Here is a 13,146-nt window from a genome sequence, read left to right on the forward strand (position 1 = left end):
AACAATTCAACCAAACCCTATCTTTTGCTCCTCCAGCCCCAACTCTCAAGATAGGGTCTCACTATGTAGCCCTCACAGCTAGAAATTGTAGACCAGGCTGTCCTTGAACTCACAATAGATCTACCTTCCTCTGCCACCTGAATGCTAGGATTAAAAGTGCATGCCACACACCTGGCTACTGTCTGCTTCTTACTTATTACTTTAAAATAAACAAAATGCCTCTCTGTTTTGCACTGCTATTGTCACATGTCACTGTGACTTCCTGAAGATGCATACACTTGAACACACATGGTAGTAAGTCTCGCTGTTACTTATGTAGTGAATGAGCATTAATATAAAGCACGGTGACAAAAGTGGTGGGTTATTACTTCACTGCTTTGGCCCCTCTGAGCACAAGCCCTGTTGTACACTGACTCAGGTGACCCAGGGAAGGAAGCTCACCAATCTGTCATGCTTCCTTCTTTCAGACTCAATTGTTGCTACCTACTGTGAGCTATTAAAGACCTCACTCTTTGAGCAGCAGGTTTTTTGTGGGCAGAGAGGAAATATAGTATAGGAGGGTTGATGAGATGAAGCTTCAAATCACACTGCCATCATACCTGATTGGTAAAATCCTTCCTTTGTACAAAGTGAGATGACTACAGCCTTACCTTCAAAGACATCGGTCATTTTGCAGATATGGGCAAATGTGGCCCCAGTTGCCCAGGTATACACCACATCCATCAGGTGAGGCTTGAATGAGCTTAGGTAAGTTTCTTCATCAATCTCCAGTTTTGCCTCTGCTGAAACTTTTGCAATCCTTTTAGCACATTCCTTTTAAGAATAAAGGACAGAATTAAGATTCTACACTGAGTATCTTCCATGCCACTGTTTCTTTAGGCTTTCAAGCAAGATTCTACAAAATCACTTTTCTTTTAGGAAAGATACAGATATTCAGTATTGTCTCTGGGAGTTGTCTGTGCACAGGACTCCTGCTGGCAAGTCATGCCACAGCCAAGTCTTCCCAGGGTATCAATCCCAGTGCTGGAATATGGCCAGAGGATGCTAACCTCTGTGCCAGTCACATATTTACTACAAATCTTACAACTCGCTACACTTACTCAAACCCAACAGCAGCATCTAACCAAATCTGTTTCTTGAACATCAGAAAGCCATATAACTACATGAAACTGTCTTAAAAGAGAAACAAAGGGCTAAAGATGGCATCGCAGTTAAGAGCATGTTGCTTTTCCCGAGACTCAGAGCTGGGTTTCCAGAACCACATCAGATGGTTCCCAAGCACCGTAATTCACTCCAGCCGCAGGGAATCCAATGCCCTCCTGCAGCCTCTGTGGATACTTGTGCTCACACTCACACGCCACCCCCATACATATAATTAGAAAATAATAAAACTAAATATTTAAAATTTCTTCTTAAAAAATAAAGCTAATAAATACTAGAACTAAATGTTACTTTTAATGTTGAAGAAGATGGTGGCTGGAGAGATGACTCAGTGGTTAAGAGCACTAACTGCTTTTCTAGAGCATCTGGGTGCAACTCCCAGGACAAGGACAGTGGCTACAAACCATCTTCAGTCCCAGGTCATGGAGACCCATAAGTGACACTCTCTTCAGACCTCTATGGGCACTTAACAATGTGGTGTAGACATACACGCAGGCAAAACAACTGTACCAATGCATAAGATAAAAATAAATGAAATTAAAAAAAAATTACCATGGCTGATACTGAGGAAGAAAGTAAGTAACAGAAATTCAGTGTGCCTAACTCACATTTACAAAGCACATATATTGTGACAATAATGAAAGTAGATGCTCAGTTTCTAGACTGAATTATCAAGACAGTTAATAAAACATGATCAAGAGACACAACTGAGAGCAAATGCATTTATGTTTAAACACATGTGGAATGAAGCAGTGCCATTAGACTGTGAGTGTGGCAATCTTTGAAAATGATTAGCTTACCTGCATTTGTCGGAGTGGTCCAGCTAACTGCTCTGTTAATTTGGGCATCTCACTAGACTATGATAAGGAAAAAGAATGAAATATGAAAACTCAAGCTTAAAGGACTATTTGCTTGCTGCAATGAAGTTTTTCAATGCATTCACACCAGATTTCAAGATTTCAATCATTAGCATTTGGAATTTATAATCAACTATCGGTTTTCATACACAAAATCACTATTCTCAAAATTAATTATCACATTTTAGAAGAAAATACTACATTGCTAATTTTGCAAAGTGTGCTATCCAAGCAATTTCTGTGAATACAAATGGAACAGGAAAGAAAGAGAATACTGTAGATAGCATTCTAGCTATCATCAATAGTTCAACAGCAGTTTATTTTTGAGTATAGCTACTAGGGAAGTTTGTAGAAAGTGAAAATATAGAGTGAATACTTAAATGCTGTCCCTAATCTTATATTTCTCAATGTTGATCAAATATATGACAATTCAAATTTTAATTGGACTTAATACTATTTTGTTTTTGCTGCATAGCTCAGGCTGGTCTTGAACTTAGAAATTCATCTGCCTCTGCTTCTTGAGTGTTGGGATTATAAAACCATATGCACTATGCCTGTCTGACTTTCAATACTTTTAACTTAGACAACAATTTAATCTATTACTATAACCATTTAAAGAAAGCTACTTGACTTCTGTGTTGGGTTCCTTCTCTGTTAAAGAGAGAAAATAAGTATCGGGATAAAACAAATGACTTCACCATAAGAAAAGTATGTTCAGGACTGGGAGGATTTAAAATAACTCTGTGTGTGTGTGTGCGTATGTGTGTGTGTCCTCATGCATGCCGCACAAGTGCAAATGCTAGAAGATGCCCTTCAAGTGTCATGCAGGTCCTCACGTTCCTGCCTTGTTAGCAACAGCATCTCTTTGTCAATGTGTTAGCTAGGCTAGCTGCCCTGCAAGTCTCCTGAGATTCTTGTCTCATCTTCATTTTCTATGACTGCTAGGAATTCAGGCACTTGAACAACTGGGTCTGGCTGAAAGGTTTTAAAAGGCAGCTACAGATTAGCTGGAATGAGTGTCTGCATTAGTATGCAAGACTTAGTTTCAATTCAGTTGATGTGTGTGTAAACACATCATATAAGACATCATAAACGACATTCCATATTATTCTTATGAAAACAAAAGCTTGTCAACAGGACTAGTAAACAGGAAAACTATACAGAATGAATGTTAAGAAGTGCTACTGACAGCATTCCTTCATGAGCAAGTTACTGATCACATTTCTATCTTCAGGGCAACACAGGTGGAAAGCACCGGCCCTGATCTGAGCAGAAGTGGTGCGCTCTCTGAATGTGTGCGCCCGAAAGTGAAGACTTTCATTTGGGCATCAACTGAAACTTCACATTGGGGAGGCCTTTTCTACAGGTATTTCTACCCAGCTGTTCAACTTCTTCATTCTCCCACATATGAGCCATGAAAAACAAAAATTTCTGCTGCATTTCCAACGTCTAGATCTATGCACACTATAAATACTGGGTGCTTAATAAATTTTTGTGGATATTGATTTCCATATCTGAAAGATTTATATAATATTCAAAATTCTTTTAATGTTACAGAAAAAAAATGGGAGTAGTTTTAGAAACATTTTAAAATAGAACCCAGTGTGTTTAGCACATATTATCTATCATATCAAAATTTTTTATTATATTCTTTTTGGCTTAATCATGTGGCATATAAACATGAAAACAAGTCTCATTATTAATAAATATCCATTGTATGATTTAATCAAAACTGATGTATGAATAAAGAAAGCACACTATATTAACTCACATTCTCTTGAAACACAAAACAGCTTAACAGTGCGGTTGCCTGTTCTGAAGAAAGGTCATTGAAAAGCCCATTAAACATCATCTCTGTTAGAAGGAGCTCGTCAGCACTAAAACAGAGAGTAAATTTCACAAGTCACAATATAAACATGAATTTTTTTTTTCCCGTTAAGTTGTAGGAGTTTATTTTAAATAACCTACAGTTGATTAAAAGGGAATTCATGATAAAAATAGAAGATACTTGAGGAAAGATGTGGGAATGGACTCTGCACACACACTAAACTAACAATGCTAAACATGAATTTTTAACGGATAGTTATTAACAAAATGTATTATCTAATCATGAAGAAAGATCTACAGGTATAACCAAGATTTTTAAAGGAAATGGTCGACCTTTCTATTTGTCAATATGTAAATAGCAGACATTAAATAGACACTTTATGATATCCAAATGCACATACCTACTCAAGTAACCATTTCTTAATGCTTATTTTGTTGGTACAAAGAACTTTTATTTTTTTACTTCTAGTCACTTAGAGTGTGATGAGAATTCTGTGTTTAATAACAATAGAAAAATTTTTATTGGAAATTATAACTAGAATGCACCCTGAGACCCATTCTGTACTTGAGCTGTTTTTGAGCCAATGCTGCAAGTGAATGTGGCCAAGGCAGGTGAGAACCTGAGTGGAGTGAGTACTGCTCATCAATGGTCACCTGAATCTGGAAGAGCTCTTTCTTGCTCTAGAGTTCAGCACATCTGGAATGGGGAGCGGCTCAACAGTGACTCCACTGCATTCCGAGTATGTGTTGTCTGGAGTACAGTGGGTCCTGATTTCCTTAGTGCTACCTCATTATTTTGGGCTCCTGATTTGCATCATCATGACAGTATTTTAATAGATCATGCTCTGTAACTGCATCACTTTTATATCTGGATTTACATTAGAAGATAAGGCATTTGCTGTGATTAGATTATGCCATGTTTTCAGGTTTTTTAAATCATCTTTTCAACATTTGACTACATAAGAAGTATTATGGAAACTTTGATATACAAGTCAAAAAACATGAAAATCTATTGTTACAAGTATTTGTTTTCAGAAAATAAGATGCTTCAGGTTCTTAACACAAAACAGTAAGTTCTTTCCCTTCAACAATTAGTTCAATGAGTAAAAATCTTATATTTCTATTTTTGTTCCCTTATTTTGTTTTAAAGTTGGTTAAGAATCTCATAAGTTACTCTCTGTTTACTAAGGATTTATTATCTCTGTATAGTAATTATTAGAACATTTACTCAGGCTGGTGAGATGGCTCAGCAGGTAAAAACACTGCCTGCTCTTCCAAAGGTCCTGAGTTCAAATCCCACAACCACATGGTGGCTTACAACCATCTGTAATGAGATCTGACATACCTCTGACTATACAAACGTTGTACATATGCATTTACTTTTCTTCAACATAATTTTTTCTTCTAAAAAAGATTGATTGATTGATTTTATGTGAGTACATCACTGTCTTCAGACACAGCAGAAGAGGGTATCAGATCCCATTACAGATAGTTGTGAGCTACCATGTGGTTGCTGGGAACTGAACTCAGGACCTCTGCAAGAGCAGTCAGTTATCTTAACTACTGAGCCATCTCTCCAGCCCTCAACATAACTTTCTATCTACAAGTGAGTTGAATCTATGGATGCAAAACAGAGTTGACTCTATATTTCCAAATTTGAGCTGTGATATCTAATATGCCATTGTATTTTACTCTTATCTCAAACCTGAATAAAACTTGCTCACTTTCTTGTGTTCCTCCTTATATATATGAATCATGGTCATCAGAGTTAAGTGTCAAGGCAGAATATTCTTAAAGTATAAAAAAAACTACAAGATGATATATAAACTACAATGTAATACAAATTATATATAAAGAATCTCAACACACAAGAAAATGTGTTTCGTAGAAACTATAACAATAGGCTAGCTAGAAATGCCTATGGTAATTACTAGGATCCATAAGACTTTTCTAATTTCTCAACTTCATGGTGCAAAATATACTTAAAATGGAAACGTGATAAAACCTTCATAAACAGCAGTTTTCTAACAAGTGTTGCCTGTGTAAACTACAGAATATAATTTAAAAGTCTCTGCAGAAGGAAAATTTACCTGCTTATTTCACAAGCCACCCGTCCTTTCATCTCTATGACATCAGAAGACGTAGCAAAGCCCAGCCGTCTTAGAACACGCTTGCGACATTTGAGTTCATCCATTTGCAGAACAGTTCTTGCTTTCTTCAGTTCTCTCTTTGCAGACTTAATATCTATTGCAATCTAGGGCATATAAAAGTAAAGACAGCTTAACAATAAACTGAATAGTGTAATGTGGGATAAACAATACCACCCCACAAAAAAGTAGTTTAGTAAGGTCATCTTATCTGTATCCTTCATTAAAAATTCAAGACAGTTGAGTGTGTGTGTGTGTGTGTGTGTGTGTGTGCGCGCGCGCGCGCGTGCACGCTGTAGGAGCTTAGATGCAATTCCAGGAGAGGAAGGATGTACCTGAAAAGTTCTCAAACACTAGCCAAAATGTTAAGTATGTGGAAAACATAAAATATCCTTGTTAAAAATTACCAATTATTTAATACATAAAAGATGAATAACTAAAAGTGTACCTTTAGGTTTAAGTGAATGAGTTTTTAAATCAGATAATTAGTAAATATTACATATTTTCTAACTGTGGCAAGAGAATGGTTCTATAAGAATGAAAAAGTAATCATATTCTGAAATAGATGATTTAAATTCAGAAAAAAAAACAAAGAAAAGTTTAGGAATTAAAAAGAGTTGAAACTCTAAAGCTTTGTATGCTGTTAAATATTAAGGTACAATGAAAGAAAATGATAAAGGTGATGAACAGTTATGTCTATCCAGGTTACTGGTATGCCCAGTTTCAAAGAGTTCCATCACTCACTGTGCTCTTCAGTGAGGGCAGGGAGGGGCTCAGTAGCAGAGCACCTGCTTAGTGTGCACAGAAAGGTCTTAAATCCAACCCCCTGCACAGGATAGTAACTTAATAAATGAAAATTTAAAGCTATTACAAAAGGTAACAATATCAAACCTGCATTTTACTACTGACAAAACTGAGACACAATATTACAAAGAGCTCCTGAGTAATCCCCAGGTTTAATTCAGCAAGTAATAATAATCTACTGCTATGAACTGATGAACTGCCATAAGAATGATTTCTATGCTAGATGGCTGTTTGTGAACTAGCACGACTATCAGGCCTTTCAGAAAAAAAAAACTGTTCTAGGACTTCTTTGACTGAAATGCCTACATAAACAGAGCCAAACACTTTGGCAAAAACTACAAGAGACATAAAACTTAAGTAAAACTTAAGTTAGAAAAGAGCCCAGTATGTAAGACTGTTTTGTAGTATAACAATGAAACGACACTGTAGGCACACTGACTGAAATAAACCTATTATTAATCCCAGCATTTCTCCTAACAATGCTACACAGGTGAGCTACCCTGAATCTCTACTGCACTCTGCTGCCCTAGGCCTCTTGGTGAATCCTGACTTACTAGCATTTGTAGTTTATCTAAAAGACAGCTAGACATTTGCACTTCAGAAAATAAAAACAGATCAAAACAATAGCATATTTAATGAAATACACAGAAACCTACTATAGATAGAATTCTTTCCAGGAGCTGGAGCACTGCCTTGGCAATGAGGACTTGCTCTTACACACACGAGGGCTTACAACCAACCATGACTCCTTCAAGCCTGCTCCAGCACCAGGCATGTGTGTGGTACATACAGGTAAAACTTACACACATGAAAGAAAGATAAATAAAGCTTTAAAATAATTTGTTTCTACCATACCTGTGCCTTTTTTTCACAAAGTGTATAAACAGTTTCCAAATTAGGATCATTGTGAAGTGGGTGTGAGTACATTCGATGCTCAAAAGCCTCTACTTTCTGAATGACTTTTTTCAATCCTTGATCTTGAATGCCCATATCATCGATAGGATCTAACAGAGGAACACCGTCGGGAAAGCGCTTTTGAACTTCCTGAAATAAAACACACAAAACTCATTAATAAAGTCACACTTTCCTTTTGTGTTCATTTTTACTATGTCTATGGCCACAAAAAGGACTCTACATATATTTTTCCCACAACTGGGGAGCAATTTTCCATGGCATTTGTTTTTTGAAATTTCACTTTGGGGAGAAGTGGGGCAGGATAAACCGGGGTCTTACTTTACTGTATCTATTATGCAACTTGACATCCTCCTGCTTCAACCTCCTGAGTTCTGAATTATAAATACCACCACAGCCTGAAAATTCCTTTTCAATTGCTATGCTACAACTTAATGCCAATTGAATATATTATAATCCTCTAATATATCTAGCATTGTATAACATAACACATTAGTTTTGGGTGTGATGTGTAGTTTTACTAATAAAACTACTATTGTATGTTTAAGTTGTATAACATCTTGCCATCTTATGTAACTATCTTATTATTTCATATCATTCATGTGGAATATTCAATTTTTACATGATTTGGGGCATTTCTAGCCAGGGAATTACTGAGTCAGAAATCAAACTTTTAAAAAGACTCCTTTTGCTAACTTTTGTTACTTGATTACATGATAAGATCCTGAGTTCAGAGAAGGCATGGCCCATGGGCTGTTTTTCCTATCTATAGTTAGTGTTGGACTCTAAAAGTCATAGCATCTGAATAGTAAGGACCCTCCTAGCATGCACTTGTCCTGGGTTCTACCCTAAGCACGGTAAACAGAGTAGTAGAGATTAACTGAGTGAGGCACTTGGGATGCCTATGCATAGTGATTACTTGAGCTTAGGGTCTGAGACCAACTTAGACAACACAATGAGGTCTTGTCTCAGAAAAAGAAGCAAAGAGAGTAAATATCAGCTCTCTGTTCTTCCTCATTTCAGAGACAGCTGCATCTTCTTCAGCAAGGCTAGAGTCATCTCTGAGATAGGACAGTGATGGTTGAGGTGGAAGAATTTGCCATACTGAGAGCCTTTAACTCTGCTGCCAGCTAACTGGGGCTCCCCTTCAATTTGGGCAAAATGGGTACTGTTGCTAACAATGACCCTTTACTGACCTCAACTACATTGTCTATAAGTTCAAGAATAAGTCCTACCTATATTCCACGGCACAGTTAAAGCCTGAGAATGGGAAACTTGTCATCAACACGAAGCCTATCGCCATTTGTCAGAAACAACATTCTGATAACATCAAATTGGGTGATGCTGGTGCTGAGTATGTTGTGGAGTCTGCTGGTGTCTTCACTATTACAGTGTGGACCAGGACCCACGTGAACGGTGGAGCAAGAAGAGCTGTCATCATTTCTTCCCCTTCTGCTATGCCCCCACATTTGTGATGGGTACAAACCACCACAAGTATGACAATTCACTTGTCAGCAATACCTTCTGCACCACCAGCTGCTTAGAGCCCATGACCAATGTCAACCATGACAACTTGGGTATCATGGAAGGACTCCATGACACGATCCATGCCATCACTGCCATTCAGAAGACTGTGGATGGCCCTCTGGAAAGCTGTGGGGCTGCCTAGCTTTTATTATTATTGCACCCACTGCTGCTGCCAAAGCTGGGGAAAGGCCATTCCAAGTTGAGTGGCAAGCTCATTGGATGGCCTTGTGTCCCTGCTTGCAATGTGTTTACTGTGGATCTGACATGGTGCCAGGAGAAAGCTGCCAAGTATGATGACATCAAGAAGGAGGTGAAGCAGGCATTGAAGGCCCACTAAAGGGCATTCTGGGCTGTGATGAGAACCAGGTTGTTTTCTGCAATTTTAATAGTGATGCCCACTCTTCCATTCTTGATGTTGGGTGCCATTGCTCTCAATGACAACTCTGTAAAGCTCACTTCCTTATGTGACAACAAATATGGCTACAGCAATAGTGGTGGACCTCAAGGCCCACATGTCCTCCAGGAATAAGAAGCCTTGGACCACCTACCCCAGCAAGGACAGAGAGGAAGAGAGACCTTTTCGGTGCTGAGGAGTCCCTGGCCCTACTCAACCCCCAACTGAGTATCTCTCCTCAGTTTCTACCCCAGGGGCACCAGAAAAAGGGTAAGGGCTTAGGGAGACCTACTCTGTTGAATATGATCACTAAGTTCACTGCACCCCCCAGCCCCACCAAAGACTAAAATCCAAAACTGCAATGGGTTTGAATTACCAGCAATTTCCAGAGGTTTATTCTATTCAACGGGGAAGGTATGTCACAGCAAAGTCATATAATTTTATTCATGAGCTTGACCAATTGTTCTTTTTAAGAAATTGAGTTATATAGTTATATAAAGACCAAGAAATACTACCCACTGCATACTCCCCCTACCCCCAAAGGTTTCTCCGTATAACCCTGGCTCTGCCTGTCCTTGAAATCAAACTCAGAGATCTATCTCCTTAGTGCTGGGATTAAAGGGGTGCACCACCACTGTTAAGCTAAAATTTTAGTTCTGAAGTTTAAAAATATATAGTAAGAAGCAAAAGAGGACTCTTTAGTCCTCAAGTGAAGGTGCTCTTCTAGAAAGCTCATCTGCAACTCTTCCTGCCTTTTGAACAGGTAACTGACTGATGAGATCAAGGGAAAACCAGTCTGTCTGATGTGTACAGACAAACCTGAGCCTAAGAGAAGCTCCTGTTGAAGTTAACATCTGACTGGAACATGGGCTTTATCAAGATGTTTCAGCAGGTAAATCAAGCCAGGTAGGGGGCTATTTACCTCAATAAAAAATTCATTCTGATTTAAAGTTTAAACAAACAAACAAAAAAATGATGACTTTTTTCTGAAGAACAAAGTTAATCATTTTCCCCAGACAACTGCAGTATTTATGCTAACTGAAAAATAATAGAGTATCAGTTATTATTTTGAATTATTAGAAAAAAACTGATTGGAACAGTGTACTTTATTTCCCTTCCAATTTACTTGCTAACAGATTGTTAGTATACACTATCACTAGTATATTAGGAGTATCTTCTTTAGAACAGTACTTACCATCTCCATAAACATTTTTAAAAATTCTCAGGAGAAACACTAATTTTAGAAAGCCTATGGACCACAACTTGATTTGTACCCCAAGGGCTAGAGAGATGGTTCAACATTAAGAACATTTGTTTCTGAGGACACAGGTTAAATTCCTAGTCCCACATGACAACTCACAATTAACCATCCAGCCCTTCTCTGACACAAGCTGTAGGCATGTGTGCATACATGCAGAGATAATACTCAAACAGAGAAAATAAAGAAACCTTTTAAAAGATTCCTACTTTAAAATGAAAACAATCTATTTTACCATTGTTTTCTCAAAATTCTAGAGAATATTCTCTGTATAGTACTATACATACTATAATAAATATAATAAATACTATAATAAATGCTATTCAACAGTTTTAGCCAACTTTTTCACATTTATGTTTATGATATCATAGCACAGTAATGATTAATGATGCAGTTTTATGAGTCTCCCTTCAGTAATAAACACTGATGCTGTACTCTGAACATATCTATGTGTAGTTCTGCTGTGACTCATTATTACGTGTTTGTAGTTTTTTTCCAAAATATATTTAAAAGCATTTCAGTCATCTCTAGATAAATCTTATTTGTATAAAAGTTATATCTAGGTTCTAAATGGATATAAATACCTGTATGGATTTTAAGACACTTTGTCTGTTGTCCACAGGTCGAAGGTCTTTTGGAATATAGAGCCTAACAGTGCTGATGGCAGACAGGAGATGCACCAAAACTGGAACAACCTACAAATACAACACTACGATTAAATTCCACATTTCCAAATTTGCATTCATCAAAGCGAGCAGCACTTGCAGCATGTCACCGGCATACACAATCCTTGAAGACCACAAAGCCCAAATCTTAGTAGAGAGGCAAATGTTAAGAGTCACACAAATGGTCTATCAAACAGAAGACCCCTCCACTCAAGAGTCCCGCTCATTCATGTCTGTGTTCTAATTACTAGGCGCATATCACAAGTAGTAGCACTGCACACGCATGTGCCTGTGTAAAAAGGTATGCGTCCAGGAAGAGGCAAGGGGCAGACGGGCTGGGATGAGATGGGGAAAAAGCACTTAAGGAGAAGGTAACACATCCAGGTAAGTCTCGAATCTATGTGGAATTATTCAGTTCTCTTTGCCATTATTTCCCTGGTTGTAATTTGATAAAGAAAAACTAAACAGTTCTTACAACCCTACTGAGACTTGAGATGATTTCGATCTTATGATATCTTGAACCTTCTAGTTCAGAAAGCATGGCAGTCTGTTCAGCATGACCACATACAGTGACGATAGCTAAGAGATCTGAAGATGAAAAGGACAGCACGAACCTGCATCTCTCCTTTCTCATCCGGCTTTGCTGGCTTTGCTGCCTCGGTGGCTGAGTTTTTCAGGCTTTCCTTGCTACAGCGTAGGAGTACTTCCACCACGTACAAGGGATCCAGTTCGCCAGAATTGGGCTAGAAAAGCAGGATAAAAAGAAGTGCATTAACTCTGTGTGTATACAGGGCTTATTTTCTTAGAATGTACATGACTGCAGATGCAGCCTAGTAAATGTTCACTTCATAAAAAGTTGTCTCTATATCTTTCAGAGTGGTCTAGTCGATGGTAAATTACAGCTGCTTATTAATTCTAACTTAAAATCATGACCATGATCACCTATGACATCAAATATCAAGTTTCTAATTAGTGTGTAATAAAATTATGCCAAAATTAAAAAAGCAACAAAATTCTATCCCTCTCAAGCAACATGCAAAATACTGCCTAATGCTTAAAAGGTTCCATGTGCTTTTGTATCATGTGGTACTGTATTTTAGCTCTTTTATATTCTCTAAAACAAGATCACCTAACATTCTCAGACACAATCACATTTGACTGTCTGGTTTTAGGCTGTTTTGAGACAGATCTCGATCTGTAGTTCAGTTGGCCTTGAACTATTTATTCACCCAATGATGGGTTTTTTCATTAGAATTCTTTTTCATACAGTATATTTTGACCATTTTCCTTCCCCTCTAACTCTACCAGATTGCCTACTCCTACTCACCTCTCTAATTCTAACTTTATGTTCATATTCTGTCCCCCCAAACAAATATCCAAATAAAACAAAAATAAGTAAAAGAAACCTTGGAGGGTTTTGTGTTGGCCAACTGCTCCTGGGCATGGGGCCTGCCCTGAGTGTGGGTGACATACTCAGCAGCACTGGAGAAAACTGGCTTCTCCTTTCCCAGCACTCACTGTTTCCAATGCTGGCCTTCAACATCTGACAACTGTCTTGCCTTCCAAGGACTAAGATTGTAGCACTAAGCCATGA

The 13,146-nt window shown here is 38.0% G+C and overlaps 1 protein-coding gene across 2 annotated transcripts in view; it reads right to left on the bottom strand.

Annotated features, from left to right (window-relative positions):
• Positions 1-13,146, bottom strand: part of Mtrex (Mtr4 exosome RNA helicase) — a 61,246-nt gene that overhangs the window by 8,104 nt on the left and 39,996 nt on the right. For both annotated transcript variants that reach the window (XM_031360297.1, XM_031360298.1), the window contains 7 exons: positions 12,167-12,295; positions 11,472-11,582; positions 7,652-7,840; positions 5,936-6,099; positions 3,790-3,895; positions 1,962-2,018; positions 651-813 (listed from right to left, as the gene is read on the bottom strand). In XM_031360297.1, the coding sequence (XP_031216157.1) occupies positions 651-813; positions 1,962-2,018; positions 3,790-3,895; positions 5,936-6,099; positions 7,652-7,840; positions 11,472-11,582; positions 12,167-12,295 (919 nt within the window). The remainder of the gene's footprint in view (positions 1-650; positions 814-1,961; positions 2,019-3,789; positions 3,896-5,935; positions 6,100-7,651; positions 7,841-11,471; positions 11,583-12,166; positions 12,296-13,146) is intronic.

Source organism: Mastomys coucha, unplaced genomic scaffold (genome assembly GCF_008632895.1).
Source record: "Mastomys coucha isolate ucsf_1 unplaced genomic scaffold, UCSF_Mcou_1 pScaffold8, whole genome shotgun sequence".
Lineage (NCBI taxonomy): Eukaryota > Metazoa > Chordata > Mammalia > Rodentia > Muridae > Mastomys > Mastomys coucha.